The sequence below is a fragment of the Indicator indicator genome, chromosome 7 (genome assembly GCF_027791375.1).
Source record: "Indicator indicator isolate 239-I01 chromosome 7, UM_Iind_1.1, whole genome shotgun sequence".
Taxonomy (NCBI): domain Eukaryota; kingdom Metazoa; phylum Chordata; class Aves; order Piciformes; family Indicatoridae; genus Indicator; species Indicator indicator.
Window position 1 is genome coordinate 4,398,281 of NC_072016.1, and position 20,434 is coordinate 4,418,714.

Here is a 20,434-nt window from a genome sequence, read left to right on the forward strand (position 1 = left end):
ACAGACTTATGCCCCTACATAGCAGAAACCTGTATAAGGATCCATTCATGTAAGGATTTTATTCCCATGTGTAAGTGAAAAGGAAAGGTTTTTGACACCTCAACAAATATTTAAACTTAAGAACTAAAGTGATCTGCTGTCTGTCTAGCAATGAATTGTGGAACTGGTACCAATTCTAATCTACTCGTCCTCAAGGACCATATTATCTGTGGCAAAGCTGTGGCATGGGTGAGCTTTGTAGATGTGCAAGGGGAGAGGAGGAGGAGGAGCACTTCCCTTAACAGTATTCTATTCCACACAGTATTCTGTTTCAAACTGTACTTCACTATCTGTTGTAATTCTCCTGAAGATTTTCATGTTGCAAATACCTTTCTTTGTAAGAACTGTGAGGGAAGTTTGCAGCCCTGGCGGGAATGGGGAATAATCTGGTGTGCTGGAACATGAGGAATTCAAAGGCAGACTGAAACAGCACAGGGAGGCAAGGCTAACCAGTCAGGTAGCAAAAGAAACACAGGCATTTGAAAAAGGAAATCTGAAGTTCCAGTTAAGAACACAATCAGATGGAATTTGCAGTCATTGATTCAGGCACTGGGTTGATTGACAAAGGCAACATCACTTTGCTTCCCCCTTCAGTCATGCCTTTCGTGGTTTCTTCATGAAAACAAGCCCCAGATACTTGCTTTAAAGCAGATTAAAGAGTGTGATTTGACAGCAAGGACAAATCCTGATCTCAGGTTGTGCAACTGCAGAACCCAGGTCTACAGTTGTAGGTTCTGCTATAATTAAGTTCTTAGCTGTTTTGTAATACATGGAAGCATAATTTTAGGACTAAATGCCAGTATTTAAAGTTATGCGATCTGCTTCTTTCATCCATCTATAACTTCACAACATGCTTAATCATATTCTGCTTTATTGTGGTAATCTCTGGACACACTAAATTAACTCCTCAGACTTTGATCGCTGTGGTAAATAACATGGTTGTTCACTTGAAAAATTCTGCCAAGTAGGGCTGCCTGTGAAGGGTTTGTCCTGTCTTTGGGTATAAATCTCAGTCAAAAAGAAGAGCAGCAGTAATTGGGGGGTTGAGTGATTCTAAGGAATATGCAACTAGATAATATAATGTAATATAATATGATATAATGTAATAGAAGGCATATTGTAATATGGCAGAATACAATGTGACATAGTATGTACCATAATATAACTTAATATAACTTAATATAACTGAGTAATATAACTTAATATAACTGAGCAATATAACTTAGTAATATAACTGAGTAATATAACTTAAAACCTTAATAAAATATAATATATATTGCACATCACTTGAATGTTACAATTTGATTTCTATAATTTATTGGTTTGCACGAAAAGCAAAAAAAGTAATGAAAAAATGACACTGGAATCAGAAAAACAACCAAAAAAGCCCCCAAATAAACAGCATTTTCTTGTAGTTCTATAAAATATTTGTAGTGACTACATTCCCTTCATGCAAGGGTTATTTTCTGTCAGGAATGATGTCAAAAGTATAGAGTTATCAGTTGCAGACATGCAAATGGATCATTAACCAGATTTTTCTAGTGGTATTTTTTGTGCTTGAAGAAAACATCCAGAAAACAGCTGCCTTGTATTTTACATGTGTAGCCTGTAGTTTTTGCTTTGCTGTACAGAGGTGGGTTGAAATTTCCCTCCCACATTAACAACAATATGCTTGTTAAAAATGTGAAACATTCAGTGAGATGCCACTTAGAATCATAGAATCAGTCAGGGTTGGAAGGGACCACAAGCATCATCCAGTTCCAACCCCCCTGCCATGGGCAGGGACACCTCACACTACAGCAGGCTGGCCAGAGCCACTTCAAAGCAATATCCACTTTCTAAGGACTGCCCTGTGGTATCTTACCTCTTTTCTTAAGGGATCTATTAATGCCACAACGAATGGGAATTTGTCAATCAGTTCCACATACATGTCAACCATTTCATCAGGACTTTTGAACGTCCCAGTGAGTATCTCATATTTTCCTTTATCCTAGAAAGCAAAGTAAAAGGCATACAAGGTAAGGAAGGTCATACTTGAAAACCCAGAGTACTGATGGAAGCAGACAGATCTTGTGCATCCAGCATCACTGCTAAGGCAGTGGATTGTCTGCTCTTCAGTCAGCACACCCTGACTTCTCTACTTCACTCTATGTGCTCAGCACCTTGTTACAGGAAACTCTGCTGAATCTAACAGTGAGTCCCAGTGGGCTCATGCCAAAGTCTCTGCAAGATGCCACTCCCTAAACAAGAGATCTTTTTCAGCAGTTTCTAGGGAACTACATTATCATCAAGTTTATTGAACCTCATTTGAAAATTCTCACTCTGCATTTAAAAAAACAGAATAACTTTCTTTTTGTCCTCATTACAAGAAAGAAAATATTGCCAGGGGAAAGGAGTTTAACCCCCACTGCTCAAAACCAAGATACTACCTTTCCACATCCCTTTCCCCTTTCAAAATAAACCCAACAAGAAGAAGAGTAGTTTTAAACCAGTCTCATCATTACGGGAAGCACAAACTGCAGCGTACAAGGATTATTAAGGGCATGTCAAACTGTGCTACACTATCCACTGCTTTAGTGACTTTAACAGCTCAGTAACAGCTTCAGAACTACTGATACATCTTTAGTTAAGACTTTGCTCATTCTAGTACAGGACACAGACATCACCAATGGGCAGGAAAGCAACTGCTTTCACAAAACACACTGGCAATGAAAAGTTTGTCACTAGAGAACACCCAAATGTACAAAACTTCCTGAGACATTCCATGGAATAGGAAGTTGGTTGTTTATTTTTTTTTCTTTGGTTCAGAAACCTGACTGATCTTGGAACAAGGACTTTAAGCCTTCATATAGAGATAAATAAACTTTGTCAAATAAAAACTATTGAAAGAGCAGAATTAAAAAAATGGATGTGGATGCAAAGTGAGCTGAATATTAGTGAGTATACAAAGATACCATAGTGAAATTACTTAGAAAGGTAGTTTGAAGAAAACTACAGATGTAGAGTAAAATACCAGAGAAATAAAGACCTAGTGGTGTGAAGGAATTGAAGAAGTATTTCTTGTTCTTCATCCTTGAAATTAAGGTGGATTAGAAGATAATTATTTTTTTACTTATATATATGTTGTGGTGAAATGAGAAAAAAAAAAACAAAACCAAAAAAAACCCACAAAAGCAACAAAGCAGGATTTGCTTGAATTGAAAATTGTCTGAGATGCAAAGTGAAATGAAGCTGGTTTGTTAAACAGGGCAGGGAGCAGGTGTGTGCCCATGAAAGCAGTTTGCTCTGTTTGAGACAGACTGATCTGAAAAATGTTATTAAAGAAATAAACAGAGAAAAGGAAGAAACCAGGCTGATGAAAGCAGGCTTAGGCCATTTGAATGATTAAGTTCTGAAAGTAGCAGAGGTTCTTGTAAGCAGGACAGAAGCCGTAATGGGGCTCTGACTTGGTTCAGTGAGATTTATCCCCTGCAGAGTGCACCACCACCACCTGTATGCTGGGAAGGAGGAATACAGACAGCTGTCCTCACTGCATCAAGCTGCTAGAAGGATGCCTGCAGACCTTGTCCCCTTGCACTCACAATCCAGCAATATATCTGCTGCCCATAGGACTAATTCAACTGTACTTTCCAGATGCAGAGAATTCTTTTGGTTTGCGTGATGCTACCTTAACACACAGAGCAAGAAGCTTCTAGGTAAGTTTGCAACGTGGTAATAAATAATGTTAACAAACAGCTCTACTCCTGTTAAAACCCAACAAAACAGATACTGAAAATAACTTACATAATCCATTAATTCGTGAGCAGCACAATTTATTGCTAAGTACATGTCTGTTCCTAGCTCCAGACCTATGTTGTTGCAAGCTGTCTGCATCAGGAGTAGTGGTTGCTCTAGATTATCACATCCTCTCATTAGGCAGCCCAAGTGTGATATTCTTTTTAAGGCTTGTGGCTGAAAGTAAAAAACCAAAATTATCACTTTATTTACATATTCATTGTCATTTCATTCTGCATAATATAAATTATTATCTTCAAAATATACATTTGTTTCCAGACATTGCATTGGCAAGTCGAGGGACAATTGTCTATAAATGAAGGGTAGTAAAATGCTAATGAGTAGAGAGCTAAGAGTCCCTGGAATTATGTCTAGTCATTTAATTCTTACTCTTATATGGCCAGTACTAATTTACAAAAAGATTTTAAAGGCACTCTTAAAAACCACTGAGTTGCCAATGGAATGCTGTGTAAAAGTCACTGGTACTGTACATTATCCCTTTGCCACAAAAATACCTCCTCCACTTTTAAACAGCTTTTACTCATTTATCCTCAAATACAGCTTCGATAGTGAACACTCTTTGGAGTATTCAAGAAACACTGGAATCTCCAAGATTTCTGGGAGGAACAGATTTCATGGGGAGGAAATAACCTCTAGCACAGCTGCATGGAGTTGTCTGCCTCAGGAACAGTGTTCCTGGAGATGAGCAACAGGCAAGGCTGTATTGAGTTAGTATTTCACGTGTCACTCTGTTATCGGGGGGGGGGGGGGGGGGAAGGGGTTGTATTTATTTTTTTATTAATTTATTTGGTTATTTATTTATTTTAAACAATGCTTTTTAATGTTAAAGTCTGGGAATTTGGGATTATAAAGAATGACACTAAGGTGGCCAGAAAGCAGCAGGATATAATCCTGGGTTAGGCAGCAGAAGTCAATCGGAAGGCATCGGCTTTGACGAGAGTCAAAGCACTAACTACAGCAGACAGAGCAGAAGTCCAGCGACATAGGATGTATGGATGTTCTTTCACATTAAAAAAAAAAATTAGGTCCAAAATGCAGGTCAGATTGTGTGGAGATTTTGTAGCAGTCTGTAAGGAGGGATGAGCTATTTGCCTTGCTGCTTTTGAAGCACTAAACAATATCCAGCATGAAATGCTGCAGTCGTCCTGCGTTTCACAGGAGACGGAGGTTAAGACTACATTTTTCAGGTGATTTTCAGGGCACCCATATATGTTGTGCCTTGGCACACTCTGTTAAAGGCATTTTTTCATCTTTATAAAAGCATTCTTTAGTCATTACTTCTATAACAAGTTCTTCTTCACTGGTTACTTCATTTTTCCCTTTCTTTCTGCCCCCAAAAGTTCAAACCAATACGGTGCTTTTATCAGTGTAGAATTCAGTCTCACTACTCTCTCTTTTACTTTTTTTTTCTGATTGGCATAAATGGATTTTTTTTTTTCCCAGTGAATCTAATGCATTGTTTCCTTGTCTGTATCTTCAGGAATTACTTGAACCTGTGAGTGCAGCACGTATTGTGGTGAGAATACAGAAATTACCCACCAGAAAAACATTGGTCAGCTGTTTAATGATGACAAATTTTGTGTTGTTTAAGCAACCAACAGGAAAACTTTTGTTCACCCTCTCTTTTGTGTACTCCACCACGGCAACAATTCTCACTTGATAGTATTTTAATCATCTCAGAATGGAAAGCAAAACTGGCACAGCGTTTCCATCTATAAATTAGGGGGTGTGAAGTGATAGAATAAGATCACCTGAGTCATACAAAATCATGTCCTGTGCACTATTATGAGTGCTTCCCTTTAACTGCTGGTTTGTGTTTGCCATTTCTATAACCTCAAACAGGAAATGGGAACTTAATGCAGCATGATTACGAGGGGAGTTATGTTCCCAGAGCTGAGAAACAGCACAATATGCAAGGTGGGTAATAGTTTTATGGCTTACACAATCAAAAGGACACGTTCTCTGCTGGTGCTACAGGCCTGAAAAATCCTCATTTGGATCATTTATCAGGATTTCCATATGAGAAAAATAATTAAATTCCAGAAGAATTTCCCTTTCCTGTTCTTGTTCCACAGGAAGGGAAGGTATAGGCAGAAGAATTCAAATTATTATGTAAAATATGAGCATTTGGAATATTTGAAAGTCTTGCCTTGACCTTTCCAAAATGGTAATGGAGATTAATGCTTTGTTTCTTAAGAACATTTTGGTTCCCTGCTGTTATTAATACCTTGTTGAAAGCTTAAAATGAAAATCTGTTTTCTTACCAAGGCTTTCTTCCCTGTATTGTGTGCTTTGCCTTTCTTACTGGCTGATAATTGAGGACTGGGCTGTTGGGAGTAAAAGATGAAAGATTTCAATTTCACAGGAAAGTCTAAAAATGACAGAGAAAAAATAATAATAATAATAATAATAAAGTTGACTGAGTTTTGGTCTTAAGAGATTGCAAATATTTAAGTTAGGAAAGAGCTTCTGTTTTGTCTTGAATACTATCAGCAACTATCCAGTCTTACTTTGTAGTGAAACTAACTTCGTATTTCTCTGTGGGCACCACTCCAACCATCACTTGTTTTTCCAAAGATTCTCACCTAGCCTACCAAAAATTCAGGGGATCTCAGAAATGAGAGTCTAAACTTGGAAGCAGTTGGAAAGCTCAATGCACATGCTGAGATCAAGATACTACTGCAGTACCAGTACCTGGAATAATGAATGGTGTGTTTGTGTGTGAGACTTAGCAAGATCAGAACCCTACATTGTATATTCACTGTGGTACCATTCCCTTCCACTATACTTTAGGTAAACAGAAAGTCTTAGCACAATGTTTTATTCTGTCCCTGTTAATTTAATATCATCAAATGGCCAATGGTTTATTCATCTGTCAGAGAAGCACATCTATTCTGTGCCATAAGGCTGAGCCTGCTAACAGGCTAAATGTTCCATGTTTCAGCTTAAAAAGACAGAGTAAAAAAAGACAAAAAAACCAAACCCAAAATAAATTAAATACATCACATGTTTTTATTCTACCTCTTTGCCTGGAGGCTCAAATAGTCTTATCATTTCTTTCTGAATATCCAGAACTCTTTCTAAGCCCTGAAATGAAACAACAGTAATCTTCAAAATAAAGATAAAGTATGTAATTTTAGCATCCTAAATCAGAAAACACTTATTCTATACACAGATCTTTAAAGTATTTAAAACATAACCTGTGGTAGACTTTCTTAACATAATGCCCCCAGCCACAAAATGCAGTCAAGTGTCTGATGATGAATGGCTAGTAGCAGTGGAAAGAACAGAAATATTTGGTTGTGCTGAGGAACAGGAAGGCAAGAAAAGTGATCTTGTTCTTCCCCAGATGTAACACTTAAGCAATCTGTGGGTCTGCATGACATCTGAGAAATGGGATGATAATCACTGTTCAGAATTGTGACTCTGACTCCCTAAATGTAAGTTCTGACAAAACTGAATGTTTAGTTTTACAACATATCCAGGAAGCAGGGGAAAAATTGCTGTCTTCATTTTCACAGAATCACAGGATTGTCAGGGTTGGAAGGGACCACAAGGATCAGCCAGTTCCAGCCCCCTGCCATGGGCAGGGACACCTCACACTACAGCAGGTTACCCAGAGCCACATCCAGCCTGGCCTTAAAAACCTCCAGGGATGAGGCTTCCACCACCTCACTGGGCAACCTGTTCCAGTGTCTCACCACCCTCATGGGGAAGAACTTCTTCCTAACATCCAACCTAAATCTCCCCTCCTCTAGCTTGGATCCATTCCCCGTAGTCCTATCACTACCCAACACCCTAAAAAGTTCCTCCCCAGCTTTCTTGCAGGCCCCCTTCAGGTATTGGAAGGCCAAAATAAGGTCTGCTCAGAGCCTTCCCTTCTCCAAACTGAACAACCCCAACTCTGCCTTCATAGGAGAGGTGCTCCCAGCCCTCTCTGATCATCCTCATGGCCCCTCTCTGGACACATTTTAAACACTGGGAGTGGAGAAACACTCCAACTGAATGATCCCTTGCTTTTCACTTTGCTCTCAGTCAGTAAAAAGTTTAATGCTAACTTCATAAGTTGCTATTCAGATTTTGTTAAACTGTGCTAGTAGAGGAATACTGAAGGGGGCATAAGTCAGTCACAGCTGACAGCACATCAATGCAGGACAAATGGCTATGTTTTTTGCACTGCAGCAAACAGCTTGCTTCTGTCCCATCAGCACTAGGAGGCATTGTGTCTTTGAAAGGTACAGAACTAGCAACTTTCTTAAGAGCTCTTGGTGTAAAAAGTTAAAGGAAAAAGAAAGAGAATTGAGCTCAGCTGTTTGTTCAGGTCACCAGCACAGAAATTAGAACTCACAGCCCTAACGCAGGCATCTTGTGCAGAAGCATTCTTTAAGGCAACACATGGCTAAACAGAAAGAGGGGGTTGATGCAGTCTGTCTCATCCATCCTCCTTGCCCCTTGAACAGATTTGGTTCTGTTTTGTATTCCCTTCTACCTTCACAATTTCATTTTTGAAGCAATTTCTTCCCAAAGATTTTACTCTTTCCTGTGAACTTCTCACAAGTTTTGTATGCTACTCTTTATCATCTACTAACATAAAGTCACATTTTAAACAAAATTAAATCCTCTTATTGTTGTGTAACACAATTTCCCTACACCTTCTTCAATGCAATGATTTCCCCCCCCCCCCCCCATATTAAAACATCTTCATCCATCTTCTTCTAAATCTTCAACTGTTTGCTTCTGTTAACGTTCCTCAGGTTATAATTCTGCACTAATATTTGTTAAAACTTTGGCCTTGCAAGCAAACAAAACATTAAAAATACAGTGTGTAAGGACTATGTTGAACAGACTGGCCTACTTCTGTACATTCATAGCTTATATAAAGTCTGTAGAATACATCCATAAAAAGGAAAAGGGAATAGTACCTGTTTGAGTGATAACTGAACTGCTGGTATGAGCATAACTTCTTTTGATAATTTCAGTTTTGCAGATGACATTTTTTCACAGTGCAAGACAGTAACCATTGGGAGTGGTAGAGCCATCTCTGCAGGTGAATCCTAGGTGATTTGGAGTACCACATGAAAACATATATGGTAAAAAAAAAAACAACAGAATAATTTATTATATGTTTCAATAATGGCACAGGGTTCGAAGACCCCTACTGGCAATGATCTTAAGGGTGAATTCCATGAGGTATATTTAATATTATTATATTATTAATATTAGTACTAATATATTAACATTACTGCAATGATCTTAAGGGTGAATTCCATGGGGTATATTTAATATTATTATATCATTAATATTAAGGGTGAATTCCATGAGGTATATTTAATATTACTGCCATAAGGATTAACATTACTGCAATGATCTTAAGGGTGAATTGCATGAGGTATATTTAATATTCTTATACTATTGTATTATTAATATTAATATATTAACACTACTGCAATGATCTTAAGGGTGAATTGCATGAGGTATATTTAATATTATTATACTATTGTATTATTAATATTAATATATTAACACTACTGCAATGATCTTAAGGGTGAATTGCATGAGGTATATTTAATATTATTATATTATTAATATTAATATAGTAACATTACTGCAGTGATCTTAAGGGTGAATTCCATGAGGTATATTTAATATTGTTATATCATTAATATTACTATTAATATATTAACATTACTGCAATGATCTTAAGGGTACATTCCATGGGGTATATTTAATATTATTATATCATTAATATTAAGGGTGAATTCCATCAGGTATATTTAATATTACTGCCATAAGGATTAACATTACTGCTATGATCTTAAGGGTGAATTCCATCAGGTATATCTAATATTATTATATTATTAATATTAATATATTAACATTACTGCAATGATCTTAAGGGTCAATTCCATCAGGTATATTTAATATTACTGCCATAAGGGACTGCTGGCTTCAGAATTCTAGAGTAACTGTGATAGCTGGGCTAAAACAATCACAAGAAAGAGATGTACCACGCCATGCTTCAGGAGTGTGATATATAAGTACAATGGAGTATGGCTAACGGTGGCACCAGCCTTAGCTACAGCAAGTGATGTTCCCCCGATGGCTAAGCTGCCACAAAGCACTGGTTCAGCAGGTTCTGCAGGTGGGATTGGCTTCTCTGCAACTGACACCTTCTTTCCTACAAGACAGAGAATAATAGCCAAGTATTTTTGTAGTTTAAATCATGTGCTTGTGTATCACAGTTATATGACTAAGTATGATGGTGTCATTTCGGTGTATTGCAATCAGTTCTTCTTTTGAAACTTAATTTTGTCAGTTGTTTCTATATGAAACAACCCTAATAGGACACAAAGTAGCTGTACTCTGTCTAGTTTCTAGGTGTATTTCAAACCCGTTCACTGAAATCTGTATTTTTATTTACCTATGCTTATATCCAGTGATGTTACATCACTTTTCTATGCTCCTTTCATAAGCATGATTTCTTTGTCATTGAGAGAGTCCAACAGAGAGCTACCAGCGTGATTGAGGGACTGGAGCACTGCCCTATGAGTAGAGGCTGAGAGCCCTGGGGCTGTTTAGCCTGCAGAAGAGAAGACTGAGAGGGGATTTAATCAATGTTTATAAATATCTGAGGGCTGGGGGTCAAGAGGGAGGGGAGAGGCTCTGCTCAATTGCACCCTGTGACAGGACAAGGGGTAATGGATAGAAACTACAGCACAGGAGGTTCCACCTCAAGATGAGGAGAAACTTCTTCACTGTGAGGGTCATAGAGCACTGGAACAGGCTCCCCAGAGAGGTTGTGGAGTCTCCTTCTTTGGAGACTTTGAAGACCCATCTGGATGCATTCCTGTGTGACCTGTGCTGGATTCTGTGGTCCTGCTCTGACAGGGGGGTTGGACTTGATGATCTTTGGAGGTCCCTTTCAACCCCTAACATCCTGTGAGTCTGTGAACTGTAGAATCTGGAAAAGACCTTTAAGATCATTGAGTCCAACCATTAACCTAATACTGCCAAGTCTGCTGCCTTCCTCTTGACCCATCCCAAGACCTCAGTGTCTCTCTTGTTGTGTGGGACAAAACTGAACACATTATTGTCCTCCTTATCCTAACTAGGAGTGAACATACTTGATTTCTTCTAAACATGACAATGAAAAATGTTTCAGTCTACTACAGCTGGATATTCCAATGAGAAAACTGGTCTTTTAAATATTCTACAAGCATGTAATCCTTGTTCAATTTTCAGAAGAATTTATTTCCCTTTCAGATACAGTGGAATAACTTCTGTCAAAATGCTTGGAACCCAGTAGCTTCCACTATCATATTTATGGCCTGCAGTGCTTATCTGAACATGAAGAGTGAGCACCCATGTGGAAGATAAATAACCAGTCTGATTCTCAGGACCCATACACATTGAGGAATCTCCTATAAATCTCACCAGCTACCTTGGCTCCTAGTAGGAGAGCTGTACAAGTTTCCATTTCAATAAAATACAAATGCTACAGGATATAACTGGACATAGAACTGTTAGAGTGGGTCCAGAGGAAGGTTGTGAAATAAATGATAGCAAACCCTTTTTTTCTGAGGGTAATGCAATGTTTGGGGGTAACATAGTGCTTTTTTCCTTTGGGAATTTGTTGTTTGGCTATATACACTTAGCTTGTTTCTCTACTCACACCATTTTTAGCTTTAGTAGGTTTGCTTGCTTACTTTCCCCCCCTCTGTACTACCCATCATTCCCATCACAGCCCCTTTCTTCTCTTTTTCTTTTCACCTTCCTCCTTTTGTCAGTGTTAGCAAGAAACATTTTTCCTCGCTCTTTCCAACTTTTTTTCCCCTCCATTCATTCTAGCTTCTATCTTAATTCTATTTTCTTGTTCAGTTCTATGATTCCCCTTTCTTTCCTTATAATTTTCATTTTTATTCTTCATTTGCATCCTCCTCCATTCTTATTCCTCACTCTGAGGTGTAATAACCTCCTGTCTAAGCCAGCTGTAAAACAAAGGCAGAAACTGTTCAACTGATGCATGTGAATGATGAGAAAAATCTCTTATGTTCCCCTCTCTCATTTCTGCAGTAGAAACTGCTGTGATCAGAAAGAAGATTTAGGAGAGGGTAACCAAACCCTTGGAAATGAGACAGTGTCACTCCCTGTCCATGGACTACTTCAGAAAGTATTTTAGCACCTTTATCAATATCTGTACTGTATCAATATCTGTACTGCAGAAAAACACGAAACCCAAATAAACTAAAACCTGCTTTTGCTGCTTTTTTCTTCCCAGGTAGTGCAGTTGCTGATGGAGCGCCTGAAGAAAGGGGAAGGGTGGCTTCTGCTTCTGCTTCTTCTTCTGCTTGCTTTTGATTTTCCTTGTTTTCTTCTGCCTTTTCAGTAAAGTATTCACTTGAGGGAAGAGGCATAAAGGTTACTGGCTCCAAATAATGTTAAACATGTGACAAGTTGACACAGGATACAGGCTAAGAGCTGTGGATTAAGGGCAGCTATTTAATCTTCCACCATAGACTCACTGTATCAAGTTAGAGACATCAATAAATGTCATTATTTTTGGTAGTTACCTGCAGCATTGGTTAAACTAAGGAACAAGACAAGCAAGCATTATAAACCTCAGCACATGCTTTTCAAATCACACTGGCTTGAACTTCAGCTCTCTGTAGACAGTCTTAGTGTGAAGGATGTGTTTGCTGTGCATGGATGGTAATGGGTCCTGTCACAACCTCCTGACATGCAGCAGCCTGGCCTAGGCTGCTAATCCAGTAGGTGAGCTGTGCACTCTTTATCTAAGAGGCTGCAAGCCCACAATCAGTGAAACTTTGATTACATGCACAAAGTGGAAACTGCATACATGGGTCACAGCCACCCATGGGGTTCAGGCAAGCTGAGTATGCAAGATATATAAAGTAGTGCAAAAAAATGTGTTAAAATCCTATTTAGACCCACACCAGCTGGAATAATTTCTTTGCAAGTGAGGCCTTATTCCCTTCATCAAGGTCTCCCCAAAGCTATTCCATGTGGAAGGTCTGTTTGCTACAGTCCATATTAAGTGTGGCAGCCCAACTGCTACCCCTACAGCAAAATGTCATTCCCCTCAGAAGGAAGAAACAGTTCCAACTGCAGAAGAGGACAACAGGCCATATTACTGCTTCCAGTGTCAAGAAAGCCATGATGTTAGGGTAGCTCCTCCAATATTACCATAAAAATACATCCAGGTAGATCTGTGATACTTTTACCTTATGTACTTTTTTTTTTTTTATAAAAAACCAGACCTATTTCTTTGAATGGAAGATTATAGACCTTTTTTTTTTTTTTTTTAAACTCTGGGATGCTCCCAAGAAGAAACATGTGAATGAAAACATAAAGATGGATCTTTATCGCAGAGACTACCCTTCCAGAGAAACTAACTGCCTGAAGTAAGAAGCCTTTTGGAGTAGCTCACTCAGAAAGAAGGCTCCACCAGAACCTGAAAACTAACTTCTGTGGATTAGCTCAGTCAGAAGACACACACACAGGCCCTTTGTACCACTTCTGTTCTGCAGTGCAGAAGTAGCATTGCAATAAACATCCCCACTGAATTCAACTGCCACTGAATCAGTTTCTCAAATGGAGCATTTCACTCATGGTCACATTTAGACAATTTTTTCTTGGAGATCCCTATTTTTGTATCCCATTGTCCTGGTTTTGCTGGGACAGAATCCTAAGCTAGCCATGGGCTGAAGGCCATTAGCAGCTTTGAGTCACCCAGGATAGCTGACTCGACTTGGCAAACAGATGTATCCCAAATCATAAAGATCATATTTGGTACAAAGAGGGAGGTTTGCAGAAGGAGAATGGAGCTTCCTCCTAGGGATCCTCCTCTCCTGCTCTCAAGGACTGCTTTCCAGTTTATTGTGACTGCTGTACCTTTGCTTTCTTTAAATCCATTTTCACTTCAGCCTGTGGGTCTTCTCTCCTTTTCCCAATTCCTCTTATCTGCTGGGGAGGGGTCATCAAGTGACAGAGCACCTGCTGTAATTTATCCCCAGATGTGGGCTAAATGTAGACACCCATTTATGAAACCTTGTAAAATACAGCATGATTTTCATATCATAATTATAAAAAACAAACCCAAAACCACTCACAGGAAATAATACAATGCAATGTGTCTGAGACAGACATCACATCCTACAAATAATAATTATTAAAGAATATTCAGTGTTTTCTACTACGTTTTTCATTTACAGTATAAATTAATGGTGTATATTCTAAATGCAATAATTTGCACAATATCCAAAACCTACCCAAGCATCTGATCAACTTTATACTGGTCAGTAGGCTCCAAGTCTTTTAACATTGTGTTCAGTGATTCATTGACCCACATCATGGCAGTGGTAACAGACTCATTCCTTTCTTTCTCATCAGCTTCAGTTGTTTTAGGTGAAGCATTCTCAGGTATTTGAGAATGAGAAGACATTATGATGGAACAAATCCTCTGGGGAAAAAAAGTTAAAGTACTAGTTAATTTCCAGCTTTGAAATGTCATTTGAAAGATTGAGAAGTATGTGTCCTTAACAACTCTAGAAGTACCTATCTTCAACTCTGTGGGTCACTTAACATCTTTTTTCATCCAGTACTTTCTTCCTCATTTCTCACCCATTAGTAATCACAGATGTTTATCATGTTTCTTAACCTAAATTGTAACTACTTAGGCAAAACTCTCTTGATAGATCTGCTTTACATGTGTATTTTGTTATCAGAATAAACTAGAGTTAATTTAAAGACCATAGAGTCATTAGGACAAGCAGCTCATACCTTCTCATAGTTTTTAACTGTACAGTATATTTCCACTTCTAATGTTGGCTGACCAACACCATCAAGAACTTGTCTTCCAACTACTTTGCATATTACTGGAGCTTTTGAAATGTTAGAAAAGTAGTTAGCCTTAAATGAAAGAGAAAGAAATGCATTAAAGGTCAATTTCTATGCAAAGAGATTTTTATTCCATTAAATATAGTCCTGTCAAACCCACCATTGAGAAAATCCATTTCTATCTTCCAGCATTGAAACTACTTCTCTTCCACTGTACCATTTACTTCTTTATTATCTGTTTAAGAATGAGATTCCAGGGGACAGAGCCAAATCCTGTCTAAGCATGGAAGTCCTAAGCCACATCCAGGTTAGATGTGTTTTAATTTGGCAAAGTTAGTGATGAATAGGATAGGTCTCCTCAGCCTTCCTAGAAAACAGGCATTTGTCCAAAGTTTACTTGGCCTTCCACTGAATAACAGAAGTAGTCATCCTGTTACTCATGAAACTAATTTCTGCTAGAATTCACACAGCCTCCACCTTCCCTGTGCAGTGAGCTGCTATAAAATAATGGTTTTGTCTGTGGATAAGGTCTTGGAGGAAAAAAATGTCTCTGCTCTCTCCTAAGGAAAGAAAAAAGATCCTGGACAAGATAAACTCAGAAATCTATACAGAAGGCTGCTAGAACCTAATGTTATATTAAAATTCCTGTAGCATGCTTTCATCTATTTATCTATTAATGAGTAGCTTTTAAGCTTTAAAATAATCCAATTTTGTGTGTGTTTTGGGTGGTTTTGCTTGTGGTGGTTTTTTGTTTTGCTTGTGGGTTGGTGGGGTTTTTGTTTTGTCTTGGGTTGTTTTTGTATTGTTGGGGTTTGTTTGTTTGAGGGTTTTGTTTATTTGGGGTTTTGGGGGTTGTTTCTAATTCTTCTTTTTCCATAACAAAAACACTAAAAACCTTTAATCAAAATCTTCAGAAGAAGTTCTCGTGTGAAATGCTATGCACAAAATTTGCTACGTGATGCAAACAGGGGAAAATGAGAAGTATTTTCAGAATCCACTTCTTGCTTACAGAAAAGTACTTAGTGCCCCACGTTATCTGTGTTGAGATGAGCAACCAGCACAGGACAAAGAGCCCACTGCTGCGGGGATGTCTTCGGCCCAGCGTCTAAGTGCCACTGGTCAAAAAACACCAAACCATGGCAGCTCCTGCCTGGCTCAGCAGGAAATGATTTAAGCTTAAGTGAAGTCAGAGAGGCATCGAGCTCCTTGCATCAACCTGTGGGACGCGCAGCACCGGGATGCTCAGCACCTCCCTCGCCTGAGGGCAAGGACGGAGCCCGGCGCCTACGCTCGGTAGCTGGGAAGGGGCTACGGGAAAGCCCACGCGGCCATCCACCGCCGCCTCCCTCTCCACCGGAACGGGGCCAGGTAGGGTCCTACTCACTGAGGAGAGCCCCGTCCAGCCCCGCTCCCCGCCTGGAGGGGCCGCGGCCCCTCAGCCCGGCACAGCCCTCAGGAGGCAGGCGCTGGGTGCCTGCGCGCCGCTTCCCCTCCCCGCGCTACCAGCTCCCCGTAGAGGTCGGCGGGGCGCAGCGGGTAGAGGGCGTTCAGCGCTTCCTCCAGCCGCTGCGGCACTTGGTGGGCTCGGTAGAACTCCGCCGCATCCTGCCGCGGGCCCTGTAGCTTCCGCTGCTGCTGCCGCTGGCCACCGGGCTCCATGCTGGCGCTGCGGCGGCTGCTAGGCGACGGCCGGCAGCCTTCTCGCGAGAGGCAGACGCCCGGCGGGGTGCCTGCGGGATGTGTCCCCGAGGGTGCCGCCGGCCCAGCCCGGGAACCCCGCGGGAAGGGGGTCTGCTGCCGCGGAGCCCCTAGTGAATCCCTGTCCATGCTGCATCGCTGGGCCGGGCGTAGTTGGAGAGCCAGGGCTGGTTGGGTGGGGTTTGCTTTTCTTAATGCCGTGTGCGGCGTTGGTGCTTCCCTCGGAGGCTGGTCATGGTCTTCCAAGGCAGAATGCCTCCGGCAGCTGCTCTTTGGTATTAAAAGTCTCTGAACAACACAACTGTGTAAGATGATCGTGCTGAAAGAGAGACAGATTATGGTTTGTGAAACGTCTAGTGAGGATAACGCTGCAAAACGCCCCAATAACTCTACTTGTGCATTTAAAAGCCCTTTACTTGCAATGAAAAGGAACGTTTCACAACCGAAATGATCGTTTTTAGCCTGCAATTTCCTACAAAAACTTTCACTTTGTTATACCCTTCATTGGTAATTTTGTTGAAGTAACTGAAAGTGGAGATACTTAAAAAGCTGTTAGCTGCACACTCCCTCAGCGCTAAAATCAATATGTGTAGACCTTTGCTCATTGTGTGTTCGCTTCTCTATGTTGGCTGATAATGAAGAAAAATCCCTACTGAATCATTTTCTTTTCCTTTCACATCCTTCAGAAATAGTATGGTACCTCTCCAGAGAGTTTAACCCTCTTTATTTTTTTTAAGCTGTTTCCTTGGCAGAAGTTTCTAAGCTGACACTACCTGTTCCTTGAGGAAAGCAAGCAGCAAAGCACTCATTTGATTTTCCTCCTTCAGAAGATGTTACCATGGTGGGCAGCTGCTCCTTGGGGTATGCAGGAGGGGCGTGGGCTGGGTGGCATTAGGGGAATAGTCCCAGATCTGTGTCACATGGATGTGCTTGGCCCATTAAGCTCCAGTTTAATTAAATATTCCTGTAAGAATAGCCTTCTGGAGGTAATGGTGCTGGTGTGGTGCTCTGAGAGCATCATCACAGGCTAAATAATGCAACCTGTTGTGAGAGCTGTACCTTCTGATACATTTCAAGCACCTCTAGATCAGTTTCCCACCTTCTGCCTCTTAAAGGGCTCTAAATAAAATTCATCATGGAAAAGCAGCTCATGCATTGCTCTGTGGGTATTGATCAGTCACCTGGGAAAAGAAACTTGTCATCTTTGCCTTTAGGAAAGCAATGAGGTGAAGGAGATACTCAGTTTAATAACCTTGCACTCTTAATAAACTGTTTGAAATGCTAGTTAAGAATTCCCTTCAAGTATTTATTGTATTTGTTTTGTGATCAAGTGAATGTTGCATGAATTATCTGTATGCCCATGTAATTTCCATTAACAGTAATAGTAATTGCAAGCATGTAGAAAGAGGATGTCTTATCCTATGATCCTACCTATTATGAAGTAGTTAACTGATTAAGGTTAGGATACTGCAAGCCACTTCATACCATCCGTGAACTCTCTGCAACCCCATTATCTTCATTAGGCTTGTGTGGGTGTAATTAATTGGTGTTTAGTTAACAGTTGTGTTGAATGAAAAGGATTTAGTTCTATTTCTCTTAGTTTTATTGTCCCCATGGTGCTAACAGGCTAAAGTGTAATTAAAAACTCTCTAATCAAAGTATATGTAGCAAGCCACAAGAAACAAGCCTAGTGCGGAAAAGCCTGTGGTGTGACTCTGCCCTTTGAGAAATGATCAGGTACAAATAATACCCTATAGTAATTTATTATTATTATTTTAAACAATGAAAATGCTTCACTTGTATCACCATATGCATTTAAAATGTGCAGAACCAGCCATATAAGCTTGCAGTCCGTGCTTTCCCACTGGTCTCCGCTAACACTGCATTTTGATGTCTTCTCCACAGATTTTTCTCCTAAAGTCTTTTAGATTGTGTACTATTTTGAGTGGGTAGAGAAGTAGGGCTTGTGGCTCTTTTGAGAGAGGCTGTACATAACTTTTTATCACTTCTTGCTTTTACTCTAGCTCTTGTGCTAGGAAATACATCATAATCATTATGATCAGTCCTCATTTATGATACTGTATTTTGTGCATTCTTTTTTCCACAAGATGCTTTGTGTCTCACTTGAGTATTTATGCATGGTGCTAAGCTGGGGCTCTCTAAAACCAGGTATAACACAGCATGCTTAAGTGTTGCATGAAGGATTTGCTTTTTGCTGTTCTGAAATGTTGTTTTAAAGGTATAAAGTTGCCTCTTAAATCAATTAAGGTCACGGTCTTGCTGCTATCTGTGTTCTTGTACAATTTCATAGGAGGGTAATGTGTGCCCACTCCACTGCCAGGGTCTGCTTTGAAGTCAGATCTGAGCATGGAAAACCTGCATGACATTTCCAGTGAAATCAGTGTTGTCATTTTATATTGGCTATTCAAATACTCTTGTACAAGTACTTACTGGTCTTGAGGCATTTTAATTTCTTAATGATTAGAAAGCCTGGGTTTATTTAGCATATTTTTATTTCACACTTGAAGTGTTTCTGAAGTGTTTCTTTTCATTCTTAATATTCTGCATTCTATAATGGAAGGTGTCCAGAGAAGGGCCATGAGGATGATCAGAGGGCCAGAGCATTTCTCCTATGAGGATAGGCTGAGAGAGTTGGGGTTGTTCAGTCTGGAGAAGAGAAGGCTTTGAGCAGACCTTATTGTGGCCTTCCAGTACCTGAAGGGGGCTACAAGAAAGCTGGTGAGAGACTTTTTAGGGTGTTGGGTAGTGATAGGACTAGGAGGAATGGATCCAAGTTAGAGGAGGGGAGATTTAGATTAGATGTTAGGAAGAAGTTTTTCTCCATGAGGGTGGTGAGACACTGGAACAGGTTGCCCAGAGAGGTGGTGGAAGCCTCGTCCCTGCCTGTTTTAAAGCCAGGCTGGATGTGGCTCTGAGCAACCTGATCTAGTGTGAGGTGTTCCTACCCTTGGCAGGGGGGTTGGAACTGGATGATCCTTGTGGTCCCTTCCAACCCTGACAATCCTGTAATTCTATAAAGGCTAAACTCCAGTAACAAAGCTAAATACAACAAGAATAAACAAAAGCTTTGTTTCTAGGATGCATCCAAATGTAACATTTAAATTGGTCCTTGAGTCTACATAAATAGAAACACTTCCAAGAACTTGAGTAATACATGTACTGGATATTTGGAAATTTCAGGTAATTATTTAGTGGTTTGTTGTTTCTTTTTTTCTGTTTGTTTGGTTTTGGGTTTTTTCCCTCCCTAGAATTTTAATTTTTGGAGTAGCCTTGTAAGAGTTCATTTCCCTTGAGTAATCATTCTCTACTCCTTCCACAGTTACTTCAAGCTGAGTGGGTTTTAATACTAATTCCTTTCTAAAGTTTGAGGATTCTTCCTGTGGGTCTGTTCAGCTCCTGCTGTGCAAGGGTGAGCCTACTCTTCTCCACAGGAGCTTGCTGAACTGAAATGTAAGAGCTGATAAGCTTGGCTTTATCATTCTTACTCCAATGGTGATTTAGAGCTCATGGTATTTAAAGACAACTTATTTCTGAGTTTACAGAAGATTGTCCTCGAATAGTTGTGATATAAATGGGTTTTGTAGTGTGTAGATTTGTTTAAATGCAATGCACAGGTTCTTGAGGTTTAGTCTTGGGTATCAGGGCTTTACTGCATGATTTCTTTGTGTGCATGTTTTCAAGCAACTGAAGCTTTAGTTTCTTGATGTATTATTTTTGGTGTGTGTTTCTGGGGGGTTGGTTTTGGTGGGTGGGTTTTTGGGGGGTTGGTTTTGGTGGGGGTTTTTGTTGCTTTTGAGGTTTTTGGTTGATTTTGGTGGGGTTTTGAGGGCTTTGGTTTGGTTTTGGTGGGGTGTGGGGGTTTTTGTTTGGTTTTGGTGGGAATTTTTGTTGGTTTTGATTTGCTTTTGAGGTTTTTGGTTGGTTTTGGTGGAGGGTGGGGGGTTTTTCTTTGGTTGGTTTTGGTGGGGTTTTTTGTTGGTTTTGATTTGCTTTTGAGGTTTTTGGTTGGTTTTGGTGTTTTTTT

General features: G+C 39.9%; 1 protein-coding gene across 1 annotated transcript in view; it reads right to left on the reverse strand.

Moving 5' to 3' along the window:
* Positions 1–20,434, reverse strand: part of ENO4 (enolase 4) — a 70,673-nt gene that overhangs the window by 9,505 nt on the left and 40,734 nt on the right. Inside the window, exons 3-12 of the mRNA XM_054382318.1 lie at positions 16,195–16,708; positions 14,635–14,763; positions 14,124–14,314; positions 12,086–12,231; positions 9,843–10,012; positions 8,757–8,888; positions 6,856–6,921; positions 6,099–6,161; positions 3,823–3,990; positions 1,904–2,029 (exon numbers count right to left, since the gene is read on the reverse strand). Coding sequence (XP_054238293.1) covers positions 1,904–2,029; positions 3,823–3,990; positions 6,099–6,161; positions 6,856–6,921; positions 8,757–8,888; positions 9,843–10,012; positions 12,086–12,231; positions 14,124–14,314; positions 14,635–14,763; positions 16,195–16,708 — 1,705 coding nt within the window. The remainder of the gene's footprint in view (positions 1–1,903; positions 2,030–3,822; positions 3,991–6,098; positions 6,162–6,855; positions 6,922–8,756; positions 8,889–9,842; positions 10,013–12,085; positions 12,232–14,123; positions 14,315–14,634; positions 14,764–16,194; positions 16,709–20,434) is intronic.